We start from the raw sequence: 20,827 nt of genomic DNA on the forward strand, positions 1-20,827 counted from the left end.
GCTCGACGGAGCGCTCCTGTAATTGAGCCAGACTCCGAAGTTTGAGGGATGAATCCATATGCATGAGGCACTAATAACGCTCCGTCTGAGACGCGGCTTTCAGCCCAGAGCCGCTCCGACCGGCTCGCCTCTGACTCCAACGCGAACGAGGAGAGGCGGCACGGAGCGGCGGAACGAGCGTCGCCACGACGAGGAGCACCGACGCGCGGAGCCGGGCGCGCACCGCGGGGCGCGTGGGGGAGCTCGGGGCGGCCGGACCCATCGGGGGGAAGCGATCCCGCGGGGCGGGCACGCGGCGGGGCCGGGGGCCGCGGGCGGGGCGGCGCGGGGCCGGGAGCACCTCCCGACGGGGCGGTGCGGGGCGGTGCGGGGCGGCGCGCCCCTGGGCCGAGCGCTGCCCGGGGCCGCCCCCAGCTCCGCTCCCCGCCCGGTTCGGGCGCTGCCTCCCTCCCGCGGCGCGGGGCCGTGAGGCGGTGGATGGAGCCGCGGCCGCGCCATGGGCACAGCTGCGGGCTGGACGCCGCTTCGCGCCGCCGGGGAGCGGAGGAGAGAGAGCGGAGCGGAGCGCGGCGAGGGAGGCAGGTGGGGCGGCGCGGGGCCGGGGGGGGGAGAAGAGCGCGGCGCGGGCGGAGCGGCCATCCGCCGCCGGGTGCCCCGCACCGCTCCCACCCCGCGCTGCGCTCCGCGGAGGACGACCGGCCGCGGCGCGGTGTGTCGGGCTGCGCGGCTCCGCTCACCTTCCCGCCCGGCGCGCTTTGCTCCCCTGCTTCGTTCTCCTTTTCCAGATGCGTTGCTGTTCCCGTAGAGCCTTCGCCGCTTCGCCCCAGGCCGTCGTGAGCGCGCCGGGAGGATCATGACCGAAGCCCTCATCTCTGCTGCTCTGAACGGGACGCAGCCCGAGCTGCTGGCCGGCGGCTGGGCCACGGGGAACGCCACCACCAAGTGCTCCCTGACCAAAACGGGCTTCCAGTTCTACTACCTGCCCACCGTCTACATCCTCGTCTTCATCACCGGGTTCTTGGGCAACAGCGTGGCCATCTGGATGTTCGTCTTCCACATGCGCCCATGGAGCGGCATCTCGGTGTACATGTTCAACCTGGCGCTGGCTGACTTCCTGTATGTCCTCACGCTGCCCGCCCTCATCTTTTACTACTTCAACAAAACCGACTGGATCTTCGGGGATGTCATGTGCAAACTGCAGAGGTTCATTTTCCATGTGAACCTCTACGGCAGCATTCTGTTCCTCACGTGCATAAGCGTGCACAGGTACACGGGCGTCGTGCACCCGCTGAAGTCGCTGGGGAGGCTGAAGAAGAAGAACGCTGTGTACGTCAGCTCACTGGTGTGGGCCCTGGTGGTGGCCGTCATCGCGCCCATCCTCTTCTACTCGGGGACGGGGGTGAGGAGGAACAAAACCATCACGTGCTACGACACCACGGCCGACGAGTACCTGCGGAGCTACTTCGTGTACAGCATGTGCACCACGGTGTTCATGTTCTGCATCCCCTTCATCGTCATCCTCGGCTGCTACGGGCTGATCGTGAAAGCTCTGATCTACAAGGACCTGGACAACTCTCCTCTGCGGAGAAAGTCCATCTACCTGGTCATCATCGTGTTGACGGTCTTCGCCGTCTCCTACCTCCCCTTCCACGTGATGAAGACCCTGAACCTGAGGGCCAGGCTGGATTTCCAGACGCCGCAGATGTGTGCCTTCAACGACAAGGTGTATGCCACCTACCAGGTGACGCGGGGGCTGGCCAGCCTCAACAGCTGCGTCGACCCCATCCTCTACTTCCTGGCCGGGGACACCTTCCGCCGGCGGCTCTCCAGGGCCACCCGCAAGTCATCCCGGAGGAGCGAGCCCAATGTGCAGTCCAAGAGTGAGGAGATGACGCTCAATATTTTGACAGAGTACAAGCAGAACGGGGACACCAGTTTGTGAACGGATGTGAAAGGTGTGCGAACGGTTTGCAGTAACGCTGCATCCTGACACCGCCGGACAGCGCTGCACACGCGTGTGTCAGGATGATCTGCCATCCCCATTCATTTTAGATAAAGGCTCTTTTTCTAAGATTAGAAAAAGCTTAACACAGTAAGTGGAAGAATTTTAATCTTAGTGGAGAATAACATGTCAGAATTCAGCTCTCCTTGCAGTGTTCTCATTTCTTTCTGGCTTGTGTCAGATGAAGTAAAATGAATCAAATCCCCTAAAGGAAGAGAGCAATCAAAGTGCTTCTGTTTTAATGGCTCAGACTCCCACACTCCAAAAGGATCTTCGCCGGCCTCCCTTGCAAACAGGAAATGCAGACGAGGAGCTCAGCACGGCACCCGCAGCTGCCCCTTTGGTGGCAGCCCACGGCCCCGGCGCGGCTGCCGGCTCTGCGTGCTGAGCGCTGCCGCTCCTTCCCGGCCTCGGTGATCGCCCGGCGTTTTGGCAGCACTGGCACCGAACGCCGGCGCTGCAGAGCGGTGCCCACCGCCGCGCACGTCGGACGGTCCGGGGGGGCGGGCGCGGCAGAGGGGCAGCGGGCACGGGTCGCTCTGCAGGCGGGGCGGCAGCGCCCGGCACACGCAGTGCTGTGCGGCCGTCGGTGCCGTGCTGGGCCGGGCCGCGCTGCTGGGCTCTTCCTGCGGTTCGTACGGTGCAGCGCCAGGAGCGCGTGCTGGAAACAACTCCCAGACGAGCGGGGCTGCGGTACTTGAGCTGCCTGCGTCCTGCTGGGTGCGGGAACAACGCTGTGCTGCAGCCCTTCGGCAGCGCCTGTCGCTTCCCAAAAAAACAGTCATCAAAATGAAAACGTATACACGGACTGTGTTCTGCATTTAAGTGGTTGAGAGGGAACTGATTTCTCGGTTTTGTGACAAATCACTGCGTTAACAGGACGTTGCGATATACCACAGACTAAACCCACTGCTCAGTGTGTATCTTCTCCCAACATGGAATAGGTCATCTAAAATTAGTCAAGTGTTGTGTAACGCGAGAGCGGTCGGAGCGCGGCTGAACTCCTCCATGGGCGGTCTGAATGCATTCTCATATTTTTAAGAAACGTGTTTGAAAATATTGTGCTAAAACAGTATGAAAGCATGCTTTACGTTATAGATTCGGTGTGCAGAGTTGGGTTCTGTGTGATGCTGGGGGGGACTTCAGCAGATCTTCGTTCCTCTGGTCTTCATGGTGAGTGAGACGGCTCTATGTTGCTCATGGACTCGAGCGGTCAGTAAGGAGCAGGAGCAGCCCTGGTCACAGCCGTGCACAGCAGCTTCTGCTCGGACACACAGCTCAGCCTGCAGAATCCCTATTTATTGAACTTATTTATTAGAAGACTAAATGTCGAGTTTGTAAAGTGTGGTCCTGTGTTCATACCAGAATTGGGCATTAGTGGGAAATTTGGCAGCATGTTTAAGTCACTGTAATACCATGTCTTCTGACAGAACATCTTTATAATAAACTCAATTCCACCCTGATTTTCACTCTTATATGTAACCCAGAGATAAATTAAGCTCATGGATTGCCCATTGATAAATTAAACACTGCTCAGGAAGCACAGCTTCTTGAAGTGATGTTGCGATCTCATTTAGCACCGTAAGGTGAAGAACACACAGAGGAAAAGAACCTCAACCAGGGGTCAATTGCTAATTGATCCCTGCTGACAAACACTGCCAAACAGCACGGCCTGTTCACACCAACAGGGAACGACCGTGGTTCACAAGGAGCGAGTGCTGCAGTGTGCGGCTGGGCTGATGCGCTCCGAACCGCTGCCCTGGGTGAGAACCGGGTCTGCGGCCCTGAGTTCCCGGGGCTGTTTCTCTCTTTTCTGTCAGTTGGAAACACGACGTTCCTCTAAGTCACATCTGTGAGTAGATCCTGAGTGGACGGGCAGGGCAGCACACAGAGCCTCGTGCCCATGCTGGTACTCTGCTGAGCTGAGACCACTGCTCCCAATGGGCAGCGAGGGCACACCTGGCTCCAGCAGGACCTCGGGCATTTCACACAGCTCGTTTTCCTCCTTTTAGCTCCCACAGTCCACAACACAATGCTCTCAGCACACGTCCTGCCCCGCTGTGACCCCCGAGGACACGGCCCCTGCTGTCACCTGCAGGGCAACGACCCAGAGCAGACAGGTCATGGAGCCAGTAATTAGCAAGCACTGATGGCAGCGGGCAGTGCTGCCTTCACCCCTCCTCTCACTGCAGTGCCGGCTGAGAGCCCATCTCCCCTCACTGCTCTGTATCCATCTCCAGCTACAAATGGGGTTCCGTGCATCAGGATTCCAGGTCACACCTCTGTATGGGAACTGCTGAGTCCTGGCCTGAACCACTGATGAAGCACCTGGGGAAAGGATCAGGTCAGCCCTGGGAGCTCAGGTGAACGCAATTCAGCTGTGGGACCAGAAGGGTGGAGCCTGGCTGCACCTCTCTTGGACCCCACTGAAGGGCTGACTGCCACTGGGGAAGGGTCTCTGGTTGGAGATTCCTCTCCTATGGAGTTTTCCCTGCAAGCCTAGATCTTCAGAGATGGGTGAGTACTTTCCTTTTTTTCATTGTAACAGCTTTCTATCACGCTTGTCCCTTAGTCATTACCCATTCTGTATCACCATTCCATCGTGTTGGTCCTTCTGATTGTTACATGCCTCTAACTTTTTTTTCCTCTATTTGGGAATCTTTTAATGAATGCAGTCGTTCCCAGAGATGCTGGCCAAGGACTGTGAGCAGGTAGCGCCGGGCACCTCAGGTGCTCTCCCACCCCATACTGCGGCATTGGTCTAAGTCCCCTATCAGAGCCCCACGCCATCAGAGTTCAAGGGTGTTTGTGAAAGTGTTTGTTTTCTACTGCTCCATGATTTAATGTTGTGAGTTCCATTTCTGTGGGGCTCCAGTGAGGTCTGGCTTTGCAGCACCCACAGAGATGCATTACCTCTCAGTACTTGAGCTTTGAAGCTCCTTGGCTTCCTCAACTACTTTCATTAAATAGTAGTGAAAAAATCCTGATTTGCATAATTATAGTGACCAGGAGCTGTTCTTTTAGCCCAGCCCAGCCGTGCTCAGTGCCAGGTACGGCTCTGCAGCCGGGACTATTTTTAGTGGCCCAGCACTGCAGCGCGCAGCTCTGCACCTAGCAACCTGCATGGGAAGGGCTCAGCAGCAGCGCTCCTCCTGCCTTTGTGCTCCTGCCATTAGCTCACACTCCTGGGCAGATCCTCAGACAGCAATACGTGCTTAAAAATAGATAATAGAAGGCTTGCAAAAGATGTGTGCTGTGAGATGCTCTGAGGAGACTGACAGACTTCTCCCGACTCCAGCACACAGCCCAGGCAGCCCCAGCTCCCTGCCTGCACCCTCCCAGCTGCTCCCTCTTAGTGCTAATTCACCTAATGAGGACAAGGTGAGCACAGCCCTCCCCCAGCCCTGCACAGCTGCGAGCTGCTGCTGTGTAGGGTGGTGCCTGGGGGCCCAGACCCTGCTTTGGGGGGACAGCTTCTGGTTTTGGAGACGTTTGACCCTGAAGCTGCTGGTGCTGATGTGGAGCTCTGACTGTGATCCTGCGGCATATAGTGCATCCATATTTCACTTGTACCTGCTTTACTTTGAACTCCCTTGGCGTAAGTGTGCTACTGGCACTGAGCTCACCGAGGAGCATAGGCAGCAGCCCTGTTCTAGAGCATGGATGGCAGCTCCCAGCATGCTGCTGGCTGTCAGCCGGGCCGCTTCCATGCACCTCAGTTGTGGAGAAGCATCATGGCTGTGCCTGCTTCCCCAGGGTGTGTGCTGAACCACACTGCTCCCTTTTGTGCACAGTGGTTGGTCACAGATGAGTGGTGTCAGGAAGCAGGTTCCCCCTGTGCTGTAAAGGAGGCATTCATTTGTCCCATATCGCTGGCCCTTTGCTATGGGACGCACTCACTGAATGGCAGTGGCCTCATGAGATGTGGTTTTGCTCCTTCTAAGCCTCCTGACAGCCATCCTGTGGGCACCTGAAGCTGGTGCTGTGGTGGCCACAAATGCCGTGTGCAGGGCCACTCTGCTGTTGCTGCTCTGACACGAATGTCCCAGCCGTGCTGTGCAGTGTGGGCTCAGGGAGCCCAGGGCTCATTCCTGCTGAAGGGAACCTAGAGCTTCTTTCTGCCCCACACCGCGTGCCACACGGCACAGTGTGGCCCCGTGCAGGCAGTGCTGGTGGTGCTGCAGATAGCCATGGTCACACACAGAGAAATACTCTTGAGCACTGAGAAAAGCCTCACCAGTGCAGAGGCCCCTTCTGGAACAGCATGGCCCTCAAAACTGTGAATTAATTCAAAGCGAAGCAATACAGATTTTGTCGCAGCCCGGGGACAGCCCAGGACACCCAACAGCACCAGTGGCAGCAGGAAATGCTGTGGTTTTGTTCCTGCTCTAAGTTAGTGACCCTGCCTTTGTGCTGCCAGGCACCCGCAGTGTGCTGCAGGAAGCCAGCACTGGCAGAGATTGAAACATCCCAGCAGAAATAATCAACCACTTTGCTAGTAGGAGGAGACTGCCCTGATGCAGTTCATCTGATAGAGTTAAAAAGAAATGTCAGATTCCCTTCAGTGTGTGTGAGCCCTGCAGGTGCTGGGGGCAGCAGGAGCCCACTGAGAGGTCCTGAGCCATGGCAGGAAGGGGCACAGTGGGGCTGTGTGTGCACACAGGTAGGTACTTCCCTGCCACCAACACTTCTTGTTCTCTATTATACTAATTCCATCGCCAGAGTGCTTACCTCCATGGAGCTGCTCAGGGTGGCAGCACAAGGCAGGGACCATCCCCATTTAAACCCTAGCCCGTGCTCACTGCTGCTCCAAGAAGGACACAGCTCTGCCAGGTGCAGGATGGGCTTCACCGCTCCCTGGCACACCCGGCACAGGCACTGTTCTCAGGGGAGGAAGCTCTGCATTTGTGCAAATACCCGAACAAAGGCCTGGGAGGCTCCTGTACCAACCCCTGTGAGCAGCAGCCACCGGGCAGACAGCAGCACGGCACAGCTCTGCCTGCACTCCCTCCCAGCTGCTGCTCCCCTCCGCCCCAGATGTGCTGGGGCACGTCGGGCACAGGGAGAAGCACGCTGTTTGATATTCTGCATGTCCCAGGGCTGTGGCATCGATGCTTCCTGCAGAAAATGCTCACGAGTGTGTGTGCTGTTCCAGGCCTTGCTGACACCAGTGCTGGGCAGGGAAAGCAGCCCTGTTCCCCCCTGCACACGGCCGGCTGCCCATTAGCATCCTGCTCACGCTCTCGCACAAGGACTAATTTTGGCAGGAGCTACTCCTGTCCTACATTTCTGGAGGCTGCTTGCTTAAAACAAAATCACTTTGGGGAGGTGAGAGCTAGGGGGCTGCCCCCGGGGCCTGCACCAGGACCCCTCCATGGCACAGTGGGAGCTGGGGGTGTCAGCCCCCATCAGAGCTCAGCGTGAGCTGGGACTCAGCAGTGGGAACGAGAGTGATCCAACGCTGCTGCTGACATTTACACACTAAAAATAAAGCTGCCGGTGTTAAACGCTTTCAGAAAACGATGCCAATATTCATATATTACTTAGGGGACTCAATTCAGAGCAGAAGCTCCTGTTCTGTGAGCCTGCTCCTCCTGCAGGCAGAGAATCACCGAAACGACCTACTGTTCTTGAGCCCTCTTTTGCTGGGCAGAAAGCTACAGCCAGCAGCACTGAGCCCAGCGAGGATCAGAGGAAGGGACCGGGGCTGCCCGGAGCAGCACGATGCTGATACACAGAGCGGGGAGCAGCGCAGCACAGCCCTCACTGTGAGCAGATGGGAGAGGCTGACGGAGCGCTTGGACGGCGTTCAATGAACATGTTCTGCAGCCTTCCATTCTGCACAGGGAATGAATCTGCAAAGAAGAACGCTTCTCGGTGCGGTTGGGCCGGTATCGTCCTGCTGATATCTGCATTGCTCGGCCAGCAGCGTGCGTGTTCCTAAATGAGCACCCGGGCGGGTTCCTACGGCTGCTGTGGGCTCCTCAGCCACTGCCCAGAGCTGAAGGATGCAAAGTGCCACTCAGCCACCGCGCCCAGGCGGTGCTGTGTCAGCAGCTGCCTTAGAGCACACACAGGGAGGCACACCTGAAGGGCTGGTCGGCGGTGTCCCAGCTGCAATTCTGGCCACACTGCCCCAGCCCACAGCCCTACACCAGGGCCAGGCTGCCCGGAGCTTTGCTGCTTGGAGCTCTCCTACAGCCGATGCTGGGAGGGATGACTCACCCCTAAGTATAGTGCCCTGCACCCAAAATAGAGCACAGGGCGTGCTGGGCTGTGTGTGGCACCAGCAGCAAGCTGAGGTGTGCAGGGGAAGGTGGTGGCAGTTGGCTCCAAAAACCCGCTGCTGGTCCAGGCTGCAGGAGTGTGCCTGCTGCAACAAGTCCTGCCACGTGCATCCTGCTGCAACCAGTCCTGCTGTGCCAACTCCTGCTGCTCTTCTGGACCAGCACAGCTCTTTGTGGTGTTACAGGGACAGAAGACTTCAGCTGTCATTTTTCTCAATCTAAGCAGTGTGCTTATGGACAGGATCAGTTTGCACTGTACCTAAAAATATACCATGAGCTACACGCACACGGACACATATATCCATGTGTATAAATCTCTGCATGTGCACATATACAGAACGCCAAGAAACAGTGATGATTTATGCTCCTTTTCCACTTTCAGTGCCCCATTGGTCATTGCTCACTGTGACACAGGGAGAAATGCTGTGCACTTTTGGTCTCAGTTCCCATCACCACTGCTTGGAAATGGTCAAAGAGACAATGTCAACAGCACTCTGTGGCCATGAGCACCGAACCCAGAGTGCCACAGTGCTGTTCCAGGCAGCCCTCTGTTCTTACATGGCCCTGCAGCCACTGCTATGGGTGCTTCAGGGTTTCTCTGCTGCCTCGCTGTGGCTCAGTGTGGGGGTAGGCAGATGGCACGGGGCTGAGTGCAGCGCAGATGGGATCCTGCTGTGCCCCAGGTGCAGCACCAGGTCCAGGAGCCACATCCATCCTTGCACCACTGTGCTCCAGCAGCCATGCTTGCCCAGTATGAATTGTTGAGGACACCAGGTCATATTCTGCCCCTCAGAATAAAACAATTACATCCGGACACAGTCTGCAGCAAATGCCAGAAGTCACTCTGCAGCCTGTTGGTGCAGGGAAGCTCCGGGGCACAATGTGAGGTGTGCCTGTCTGTGCCTTTCTCCCATGACCTCCTTATGCCCAACGGCAGCAGACCAGGGTCCATTCCTGCATGATAGCCCATGCGGCATCACCGCTCCCTGTAATCATGGACCTGATGCTGCGGCTGCAGGAATGTCCACGCTGTGTCACAGCACCACATCACAGCACCACATCACAGCGCTGTGCCCAGAGCCCTCACCCAGGGGCAGGCACAGAGCTGGTGCACCTCTGCCCGCCCCAACCTGTGAGCTTCCTGGGGCAGAAATATGCACGAGACCACTCCAAGTGAGTCACCCCTCAGTGTCATCTAATTATTAGCTATATTACATGATATTTGCCAGCTCATGTTGTAAACAGAGCTGCTCTATAGAGCATATGGGGAAGGGTGTTGGGCTGCTGGGGGTTTTCACAGACTCTGCTTTGGAAGTGGTTTGCATGTGACGCTGTGTTCATAGGCTCCAAACCCAGGAAGCTGTTACTGTGCCTCATCCCTCCAACAAGTGTGGCAAAGAAAAAGACTGGAATGCCTGTGCTGGCACTGATGTCACTGCTGGGATTTAAGGAAATGTCAGCTGCAGCAAAAGAAAAACAGAAAGGTTCCATGCACCCCTGTTCCCTGCTGCACAGCAACCACACCTCGGGGCTGCCATCACTTACTTCCCTCATACATGCATGCCTTCATCATCAGATTGCAAACTGTCAGCTGATCTCCAGCCTGCTGCTCTCCTCACAGGCTGCAATTTGCCATTTGCAAATGTTAAAGCAAAAAGAAGTAGATGCAACCTTGTGATAGGCAGCTCTGGTGCGAGAAGGGTCAGGGCTGCAGCAGCAGACAGGCAGCTGCAGGACAGGGCATGGCTGAGAGCTGCCCGCCTTGCACCACGTGCTCACACGGAGCAGAGGGGCACTCCCAGCAAAGTAAAGCTGAGCTCTGGGAGAGGCCACCAGGCTGGGGCTGGCAAGCAGCACAGCAGCAGGCTCTGTGCAGGGCCGTGGCCCTGGGAGTGGCAGTGCTTGCAGGATTTATCCATGCCCCCAGAGCAAAAAGCCACCCTGTTCCAAGGGGAGCAGTGCGTGGGATGCAGCTCTTTCCCTTTCACGCCTCTCTTGGCACTGGCTGTGGTTCTGTCCTCCTGATCCAGCCGTGGGGTCCGTGCTGCTGCAGTGACATCAGTGGTACAGCTGTGGCATTCAGCCTGGTGTCCCACTGCTGGAGGCAGGAGGTGGAGTGAGCTGCAGGCAGAGCCTTCAGCCCTGCTGCACCCCGGTCATGCAGGGAGCTGTGGGGTGGCCCATGGTCACAGGGAGCCCCAGCACGTGGCTGGAGAGCGTCCGTCCACCTCGGCTGCATGCACAGCCCGAGCACTGCGCCCACACTGTGCGGCACCTGCATCGTGCAGCACCCTCCACATGCACAGTGAGCACAGCACACGTGGAGAGCAGCAGCCGGTGGCACCACTGCACAGCAATGGTACAGGCAGACCAACACCACCGGCCACACCTGGGTCAACTGATTGCTGAGCAGCACCCGGAGCACTTCCAGCATGAGCACGGCCCCGCTGCTCCACCCCACACAAAGCATTCCCCCCAGGCCCCGTGGCACCCCTGGGCAGTGTGAGCCCTGCGCCCTGCGCTGCCCAAACAGCCATGGTTTAGCAGTAATCGGAGCTAAAACTGAGGGTATTTCTTTAGCAAGGCCTTACGTGAAGCTGAGGTGATGAAGTGCAGCCCACCACATTTCCAACCTCTTAATTAGAAGCGGGACACAGTAGGAAATTATCATACCACATCATTTCAACAAAAAGCTTTTCAACACAAAGATTAAACAACGCTGCAGCGCACAAAGGTAGGAGCAGGTTGTAATTACCACTGACCTCACCTCATCAGCAGCATTTAATTGATGTCAGGGTCTTTGTCTGCCTGTTCAAGTTAATCAGCATCTTCGTCCCCTAAACACCACGTTGCACACCCCCTCGGGAAGCAGAAAGCTTTGTGTTATTTTCTCTCTCTCTCCACCACTCCCACCCACATCGCTGCCGGTGTGGGCACACACTGCTGTGCTGTGAACCTCAGCATGGACAGAGCACTGGGCACTGCCTGCTGCTGTGCTCTCCTGGCACTCCGAGCATGTTGGCTGCTTGCTGGAAATGTGATTCCACACCTCCGGAAGCGAGCTGGCTGCCGTGGGCTGCGGTGTCCCCTGTTGGTGCTCATGCAGCCTGCAGGTCTGCCCTGTGCTGAAGTCACCAGAGAACTGATGGCACCGGGACTGAACTGAGCCAGGGAGCTGGCCGTGTGCTGGGCACAGTGCGGGTGGTGTGGGTACCCAGCCCACCATGGGCACAGCACAGGGATGGGGTTCCCTGCATCACACCACGCCTCTCTGTGCCTGTCATTGTGCTAAGCTGATTAGTGCCATTAAAACTGAAAGAGGTTTAGTTCTATACTGTAGCAAATCTTCTCTACCAAATGCATTCAGGAGTAAAATGCTTCTTCTCAGCAGCCCAGAATCATTAGGAGAGATTTGCTGCGGGAGTCTACTCTCTGACTGCTCCATACGGTCTCCCAGTGTGCTGGGCTTCATTCAGACTCCATTTGTTAAATGCACAGGAAAATATGTCTCAGCAGCACTGGGCTGAAGTTAGAGCATGTCACAGACAGACACTGTGTGTCACCTCTGTGAGCGCAGCGCAGTGTCACCTGGAGCTCCTGAGTCCATCTCTGTGCATGGCTCTGCACCGCAGCACTCCACTGCAGCTGGCCCTGCTTCCTGCAGCAGTGCCTGAGGGCAGCTGTGCCATCCCTGAGCAGGGTGGACAATGCCCAGAGCACACCAGCAGCCCCACACCCACTGCCCGTGAGCTGTGACACCACAGGGAGCAAAGCCCCGCTCCGGAGCACCCATCCTACGCGTGCGATTGTGTGAGCTGTGCTTTCAGCCCAGATCTTCCAAAGCTGGAAACAACAAAAGGAGCCACTGCAGGAGAGTGAGGATCACTGGCACCCAGGTCAGGAGCAGCTCCCGCTGCCCAGCGTTCCCACCCCGGCCGGATCCTGCACACCACACCAAGCCCTTGCTCTGCTCCGGCCCAGCCGGTGCTTTGCGTGTCCTCTGAGCACAGCGCCCACACTCCAGGCTCAGCCTGCACTTCAGATAACATTTAGTATTGCAAAGCAGACAGGAACAGAAATGTTATACAAGGGATACCGCGCACCCACGTTTGCTTTTTCCTGCAATAGCACAGCATTTTGGGCTCCACCAGCCCACGCACTGCTGCAGCTTCAGCTCCGTCCCCCCACCAGTGCCTGCAGAAGAAGCCGGGGGGAACAAAATCTAAACTGCTGTCGGGGAGGGGAACAAACCTTAAACTGCTTTTGTGGGGAGAACAAAGCTGCAGCTGTGTGCGTTCCCCTCGGCTGCAGGGAGATGCTGCAGAAGCCCAGCTGCCCACTGCACACAGCGCTGTGCACAGCCCCAGGCCCAGGGGCTGCAGGATGGCCCCTCTGGCTCCAGCAGTGTGGGGGCAATGCTGGCAGCACGAGGCCCGATGTCACCCATGCTCCACCGGCTGTGACCACAATGCGGGCAGGGGGAGCGGTTCCATTTCATATGTTGTTTACAGCAGGCTGAGCAATTCAGAAGGCTTCGAAATGTAAATGAGGGGGAAAACTGCTGCTGATTTAGAAAGTCATTTTGTGCTTGGAACCAGCAAGCAGCTGTTTGCTGCCCATCACCCTTCCAGCAGAAGCCTGCCCTTCCTTTCAGCACCCTGTGCCAAGGAGCCAGGTGCATCTCTGTGTGCCCAGGTCCTGCAGCAGGCAGCCCCAGCCCTGCCAGCATGGCACTGAGCACAGCATGTGGTGCCACAGCAGTGAGGAAGGCAGGAAGGGGCCCAGAGCAGAGCAATGGTGTTTTGGTGAAATGCAAATTTTATGGCAGCATGTTTGGAAAACAGCGACCTGAGTATGGAGGTGTGGTAGAGTGGAACCAAGGCAAAGGATGTCTGCTCACCCTGGCAGCTTACAGAGTGCTCAGGCACTGAGGTCCGTTCAAATGGGTCAGTAGCAAGAAGTCGCATTAAAACCAGGAAGGGTTTTATTTCTGGAGAGATGATATATTGCTCTTGAGCTCCATAGTGTCCCAACCCCACTAAAAGAGAGATGAGGTTCTAATGTGAGCTCCTAAATAATGTATTGTGGGTCAATTTAGAAGTGTGCCAGACTGTTGAGCACTGAAGTTCTCTATTCCCTTTAGGTATGGTAATGCACTCGTTGGATCCCAATATCTCAGTGTCTCAGAGGTTCTTCCCATCACACATGCGCTGCCTGGCACGGGCTGGGTTTGGTGCTTTCTAATGGGCCTCTTTCCATATTGCAAAGCTTCAGGATCTGCCTTCAGATGGGGGCAGTGCAGGCAGGGCCAGCCCCAACAACACCCTCAGCTGGCCAAGAGAGCCACTCTCTCTGCCACACTCCACCCACCTTCAGCCATGTGCACGACAAGGCTCCCTCTCCAAAGCTCCCGGCTGCAGCACGTGGAGTTTGCTGCTGCATGGAAAGCATGAAGAGGGGGCAGAACAAACTGATGTGCTTCCCCCAGTGAGCGGCCTTTCTGCTGCCCTGCAAGCCGTGGGGTGAAGAGCCACAGCCAGGCACTGTAGAATGTTCAGCTGAGGTGACAGCAACAGCGGTCATCTCTGCTGGCATGGATTTTGATGAGTGTGGCATGCAGCTCTTAATCATCGCTGGTGAAAATGCACAGCTAATGGTGGTGACTGTGTTGAAAAATAATGTTTTGTAGCTGAGAACGTGCTCTCTCAAATTTAGCCAGAGCTAAAACAACAGAATGGGGATGAGCTGGTGTATGGCACCACTGCAACTCGGAGCGCAGTGGAAAGAGCGGAGGCGGAGGGCCGTCTGCTTCCCTTCGTTCCACACACAGCAGGTTCTGCTGCTCTGCCCACAGCCCCTGGGGGGACAGAGCACACGTCGGGCCGAGCGGCACCGAGCAGCAGTGTGAGGATCACAGCGTGCTTCTGCAGCACCCGGACGGAGCTGCAGCCCAGGGCAGCGGTCATGGCCCCAGAGTGCCAGGGCTCGGGGAGCACTGGGACACCGCTCTCAGAGGCGGGGATTGGCTGTGAGTGATCCCTGTGTCCCTTGCACCCCGGGATGTTCTGCGGCTCTGCGACCTGCAGCTTGAAGGAGTTAAAGGACCGCAGCTTTGCGGTAACTGCTGTAACTGGGAGATCCACCGCTACCGCCCGGTCGGGGCCGCCCCGCGCTGCGGAACACCCGCAACGTCCGAACGCAGAGCTGTCCCGCTACCGTGCGCGACCCGCTGCGCTGCGCGTCCGATGCACCAGGGGGCGGGCGTGGGGCTGCGGTACGGCCGGGGGAGGGAAAAGACAAGGAGAAGGTCAAGGAGGAGGAGGAGAAGGGGAAAAGGGAAAAGGGAGCAAGCAGGTGGACGCTCATGGCTGATCCGATGTCAGCACCCCGTGCTCCCTGCCTGGGGGAGCCCTCAGCCCACCTGCAGGATGTCCCAGCCGCTGCCCCTCCCCAGGCATGCTGCTTCTCCCCAGGCAGAGCAGAGCTGTTCCTGGATAGGAACATGATTTATTGTGTTTGGATAAAGCAGTGCTGCTTGGAGCCATCTGTGAGGTGGTCAGTGCTTTATCCCTCCTCGCAGCATTCAGAGGCCGTAACCAAACCACAGTAATCCTCTGTTGGACCAGAGAGCTCTTAGTGCTGGGCTCTGCTTGGAATCCGAACTTTGGCTTCAATCCATATCTGAGCGAGGGGCAGAGGCTGTTTTGGGGGGATTCTGTTGTCTTCATTCTTAAATTGGAGTGACCAAACCGCACTGAGAGGAAGGCAGAAAGGTATAACTCAGCCCCAGGTGTGCTCATGATGCTGAGGGCACCCCGTGGGCTCGGGGCTCGCTGCCAGCTGAGCATTGCAGGCTGTGCTGTGTTGCCTTGGAGACATTTGTCATGCAGCACGTGCAAGGATCCGATCCCACAGCTCCTTGGCACAGTGCTGGGTCGGGGTGCTGGGGGCTGCCACAGAACAGGCGGCGGCTGCTCCCTCTGTGCCCTGAAGGAAAAGTGCAGCTGCACACCTGGCCCTTGCGGGCACAACAGGAGGCAGGTGTTGCCCATGGGTGAACACCAGCTGGCCACGGGCTGCCTGGTGTGGCTGCACTGCCTCCAGCTGAGGTCTGTCCTGTGCTCTCTGCTCTCATACCAGCTCTCTGTGTGCACACAAACCCTGCAGCTCACAGCCCGGGGCAGGAGCATGTTGCACAGTGGCTGTGGCCAATAGCCAGAGCTGCCAGAGGGACTCTGGGCAGCAGGAACAGAGCTGAGCACGGAGCCTTGGTCTGGGACTGCTGTCTACCTGGTGCTGCCTACCTCCTGCAAACCAGCACGAGAGGTAGCAGTGAGGTGGCACCAGGCTGCAGTCCTCATAAACTCCCCAGGACTCAGCATTTATACACTGGGGCAGCTCAGTGGAAGCCAGTGGAAGTGCAGCAGCCTTCCCAGGCTGCTCTTTAGATCCGTGAATTCTTTGTGCTCTCTCATCATTGGGCTGTTCCTGGCCTGGCCAAACAGGTGGCTCCTGCTGACCCCATCGGCTCCCACAGCACAGCCCAAGGCACTCACAGTGCGATGGAGCTGCATGTCCTGCACTGCAGCACACTGGCTGTACAGTTCCATGTAGCTACTCTAAATATACAGCCTGCTTGGGCAGATGGTTATCATAGAATCATAGAATGGTGAAGGTTGGCACGGAGCTCTAGGATCACCGCATCCAACCCCAAATTTCCCCACCATGCCCACCAAGTTCCCGTGCTCCTAGAAGTTCTCCATTTGAACATCAAACGTCTCCTTTGCGTGTGGCCGCTCACACACCCAGCACAGAATGCCCCAGTGCAAGCAAACAGCAATAAGGACTGGATTTGTAGAGCGGTGTATGGTAACTGCTGAATCACAGCCTGAACCTCTGATTGACCACCTGAGGTGAGCAATGAGTCAGCCCTGGGAGCACAGGTGAAGGCAATTCTCCTGTGCTACCAGAAGGGGTGGAGCCTGGTTCCGCCTCTCCTAGACCCCATTTAAGAGCTGACTACAGGGGGGAAGGATTTCTTCTGGAAATTACACTTCTTGGAGTCTTCTCAGTGAGCCCAGGACACAGGTAAGCTTTCCATCCATTCTTCTTGGTGTGATAAGCTGTTTAGCCTAACTTTCCTGTTACTTCTTAATTATAACTGTATATTCATTGTATGCATTCCATATGCAATGTCGATATATTTGTTCTGTGTATTCACTGATTATACAGCGATTTGCTGAAGCTAATGAGGCTCTTCCACTAAAATAAAGTTTAGCTCCAGATGATTGAGCAATGCCAGAAGTGCAAAGAGAAGACAACACAAAAGGAAAGGCTTTTCAAGGGCAGATGATTGCTAGCGTGTGGGCTGTGGTGCTAAAGCCAGAAATCTGAAAGTAAGTACAGTCTGTGACTCGACCTGCACTCCCAGCCCATTGCCATGCCCAACTCAGCTGGTGCTTATGGCCGCCCCCAGCTGCGGGCTGAGGGTATTGCAGCCCCGTGTGCAGCCTGCAGCGACTGGGCTCTGTGAGCAACCCCCCAGCAGACTCCTTCCTCCATCCCTCGGACGAACGAAGGCTTTTCAGACCCTCTGTCTGCATAGAGATGAAATACGAAGGGCAAGTGATGAGTGAACGTCCATGCAGGAGGAGTTTGGCAATGCTGGGAGAGGCAAAGCTCTCTGGAGCCCTTATCTCCTCATTGCCCCAGCTTCAGACACAACCTCAGAGCCCCCCGCTCAGCTGCAGCTTGTGCATCATGAGCCCCTCTGCGGCTTCGTGCATCAGGAGGAAACCATCTGCATTTATTATCTGCTCGAGAAATAATATCACCTCTACTTTATTTTCCTGATATGCTTTTTCAATTTGCTTCTTTAATAATGAATCAAACTGTTATTTTCTTAATAGAGTGCAGAGCCCACCCCCCATTTATCTGGCCTGCATCAGCAGGTTGTCATTTGCTGTATTAAATGGGAAGTTAACAGCTACAAGGCAAGAGGAGGTTATTTTATTATTTCCTTTCTCCTCTGAAATAATAATTGTCAGGGAGCGTGTGCTGTGTGTGTCAATTATTTGGATGATGTGGGGGTAAATAGTCCTTAAACACAATGGCAGTAGTTGTGGCCATTATGACTTGTAAAACCACATCAGCTTTTCAAAATGTGTTCATGGTATGAAACCAGTGAGACTGCCTCACGGCCAGCTCCTGGCCACCAGTGCTGTTGTTCCTGTTGAGGTGATGTGTCTGCAGCCCTCCCCTCGCTGTGTCCTCACCATCAGTATGCCCTTCACTCAGCTGGAACCACAGCAACTTGAGGAGGAGCAGCCCATCCAACAGGATCCACCATAAAAAGGGCTTCGTGGTTTGAAATTGCAACCTGTCACTGATTTCTGCAAGTAGTTTAGGAAGACCTGGAAGCTGGAATAGCAATTTTATCAGATACGTGAAGCCTAAGAAAGGGAGAAAAGGGCTTCTGGGAGGAGACGGCTGCCCATGCTGGGCGGAAACAGTGCTGTCAGCAGGACGGGGAGGCAGGAGGCAGTGACATGAACATGGTGACAAACTGTGACATCTTGTATTGTCCTTCCATGTGCTCTTTGAAAGAGAGACATGGTGAAACAACGATGCTCTCACAAAACACAATTAGAATGCTTTTTATCCCAGCCTGTGCAGATGTGAACCTCGATCTTCTGAAATGTCTGAGCTCAGGCTACTTGGAAGCTTGGCCTCTTATCCACAGCAGGACTTCCTTGCACTGCAGGGGAAGACACTATCCTTCTGTTTCAGAAGTAATAAAGTCCTGCTAGATAATGGGACAGAATGGCTGCACCAACCATTCAGAGACAGGAAATACAGAAAGGACTCCTCTTGTCGCAGACATTCCTAGGTCAGAATTAAGGAACACCGCGGACAAGCTCTACAAAACCCCAGAGGTGGGGAAAGAGGTTTTGTACTTAGACTGTGGATGGATGAAATGTATGCATCTGCATTCACAGAGGCAAGACCAAGTGCTGCTGCCCCGTGGCAGAGTGTCCATGAATCAAGACGTGGGCTTGCAAGAGCTCTCCTTGCTCTCTGAGGAAAGTGCTGGCATCACTACCCTACGTTAGTTATTTGTTGGCTGAATAGTTGAGTGCATAATTCCAAATCATCCAAAGCCAGCGGTGGCTGACATGGTAGTTAGCCCCAGCCCTGCACTGCTGCTGGAGATTTACAGAGCAGACAGCTGAAGCTTATTACAAATTATTTTTAACATGCAAGTTAAATGCTTTATGTTTGTCTCTTCTGTTTGGATCCAGTCATTGTCCCTGTAGTCGTCTTGGGAGACATCCATGTCATGCGTGTTTCCAATTTAATATGGTTCCTCTACTATCTGCATGTTAAAAATAACATTAAAATTGTATTTGGTTGGGCACGTTCTGCCCAGCTCAGACTAGCTGTGGTTCCATGTGATGCAGGCACTCCCCTCACCCTGAACCATTACACAGCTTTGGTGTCATCTGACTGAGGTGTCTCCCCACCCCGGGGGTTCTCCATTTCCACCAGCCCTTGGCAGCTCCAGATGGTGCTGACTGCAGCGGGACCCTGTGGGGCTCTCAGACCCACTGTGGGCTGGGGGCTCTGCAGAGCAGGGCGCTCCTCCTCTGTGCGGGGGTTTCAGTGATGTTATGCAACCCAGCAATGAGAACATGAGCTGAGAACAGAAATGAGAACATGAGCAAGAACCAACGATTTTGTGGCAGTGCTTATCAGTCTGGCAGTGCTTATCAGTCTGTGTCCTTCTGCCTCCTGCACGGAGATCTGCTGGAGCAAACCAGCATGCCTCCCAAAGCCCTGAAGCAAACAGAGTTTAGTGCCGTGTATCAGGTTACAGGATATGGGCCCTGAACTGGTTCTGAACCAATGACCTAATCCTGTTCCCAACCCTGTGAGTCATTCATGTCCACTAGGAGCTGGTGAAGTAGTTTGTGTTTCATGAAACTCGCTGGAAAGACCCAGCGTGTTGGAATGCCCTCGCCATGCTGCTGCTGTGCTGGGGCACAAAGTGCTCTCACAGCCCCAGGCAGCTCTTGCTCACAGCCAGGACATCAGAGGAGCACAAGCAGCTCCAACCTGGTCCTCCAGCAGACTGAGCCCTGACCGAGCTGTCCCCTGGCAGATCCCTGCTGAGTTCCCTGTATCTGTTCAAGTCCCTGAAGCAGCAGGGCTACCCAACACAGCTTCTCTGTAGCCTTTAAAGGCCTGCACTGGATCCACCTCAAGCAAGCAAAAAACAGGAAAGCAAGAGAGCAAGCACATCAGGATGTAACCGGTGCCATCAATCGCGGGCTCTGGTTTCACAGCTCTGAGTGTAGTCTGTGGATTTTGGCCAAAACGATGAACAAGGAGCACCCGTTCTGTTACTCCATGTCTGGATGGGTCGGTTTCAGACAATATTAGACAATTCTTTTATCGGAATTCAGGTTTATTTTCTTTGAAAATGTCGGCAATCACTGCGCTAAGCTGCACTCCGCAGCCACCCTGCGCAGCAGTGTCACCTCCTCCCCTCGCAGGCACCACTGACACGTTTCTCCAGGCCCTGTGCTCTGCTGCTGCTCCAGCCATCCTCGTGCCACCGTGCCAGAGCTGTGCTCGGCTCCCTCTTTGCCACTGGGCTGGAAGTGGTCACTGTGACTTTGTGCTCTGCGCTGAGCCGAGCGGACAGCACGCCCTCTGTTTTCTGAAACGGTTCCTTTGTCATTAATCGAATTCTAATATATGCCTCAGCTGCTCCCTTAAATTCTAATCCACGAGCTACAGAGCAGCAGCGGTTATCTGCTGAATTAAGTAGTCTGAGTAGAAGAATCACATATATTGTTTCCAGTCAGTGGACACCATGAATAGAGCTTATGTAAAATTACTGGGAATGCATAAGCCATTTTGCAAAATGTTATGGAATTTCTTATCCCAGAGTCCATGTGAAGTATAAGTTACGTTCAGCTACTGACAGCTGAATCGTACTCAGCATTTATATAGCACTTCGTATATTCCAACAGCCACAAAACTTTAATTAAGCAATAGATGTCCTAAATCTGAGACAATGCACTTAAAGAGGCTCCGTGTGCTGAACAGTTGGGACCTGTGGGCTGGGCATGGCCAGGACCAGCGCCGAGCTGCCCCTCCACATCCACACTCCTGGCAGGGCGGTGCAGGACTGAGCCCTGCCGTGCCCAGCAGTGCCCAGTGCAGGCTGGAGACCTCACACAAGAGTGACTCTGTGATTCTATCTCAGTGTTACCAGTTTGTTCAGAAAACTGTAAGACTCGGCTGCAGCCAGGCTGGGTCAGCTCAGCACCTTTCCCACCAGCCGTGGATCTGGCAGAGAGCAAGCAAACTTGACACACACTTCTTAAATGCCAGGGACCACGCTCCCCAGGTGCCCCAGCACTGTCACCGGGCCCTGCTGCTCAGTCCCTGCTGTGGTGGACCCAAAGCCCTGCCCCCAGTGCTGCTGCAGCCCATGCAGCCCCACGGTCCTCCTGCTTCAGGTGCTAAG

General features: G+C 55.6%; 1 protein-coding gene across 1 annotated transcript; it reads left to right on the plus strand.

Annotated features, from left to right (window-relative positions):
• The first annotated feature begins 404 nt into the window (after positions 1 to 404).
• Positions 405 to 3,485, plus strand: P2RY1 (purinergic receptor P2Y1). The gene is made up of 2 exons (XM_031603652.2): positions 405 to 582; positions 786 to 3,485. The coding sequence occupies exon 2, from the start codon at positions 854 to 856 to the stop codon at positions 1,940 to 1,942; it is 1,089 nt and encodes a 362-aa protein (XP_031459512.1). The 5' UTR covers positions 405 to 582; positions 786 to 853; the 3' UTR covers positions 1,943 to 3,485.
• Positions 3,486 to 20,827: the final 17,342 nt, after the last annotated feature.

This window comes from Phasianus colchicus, chromosome 10 (genome assembly GCF_987193195.1).
Source record: "Phasianus colchicus chromosome 10, bPhaCol1.hap1.1, whole genome shotgun sequence".
NCBI classification, from domain to species: domain Eukaryota; kingdom Metazoa; phylum Chordata; class Aves; order Galliformes; family Phasianidae; genus Phasianus; species Phasianus colchicus.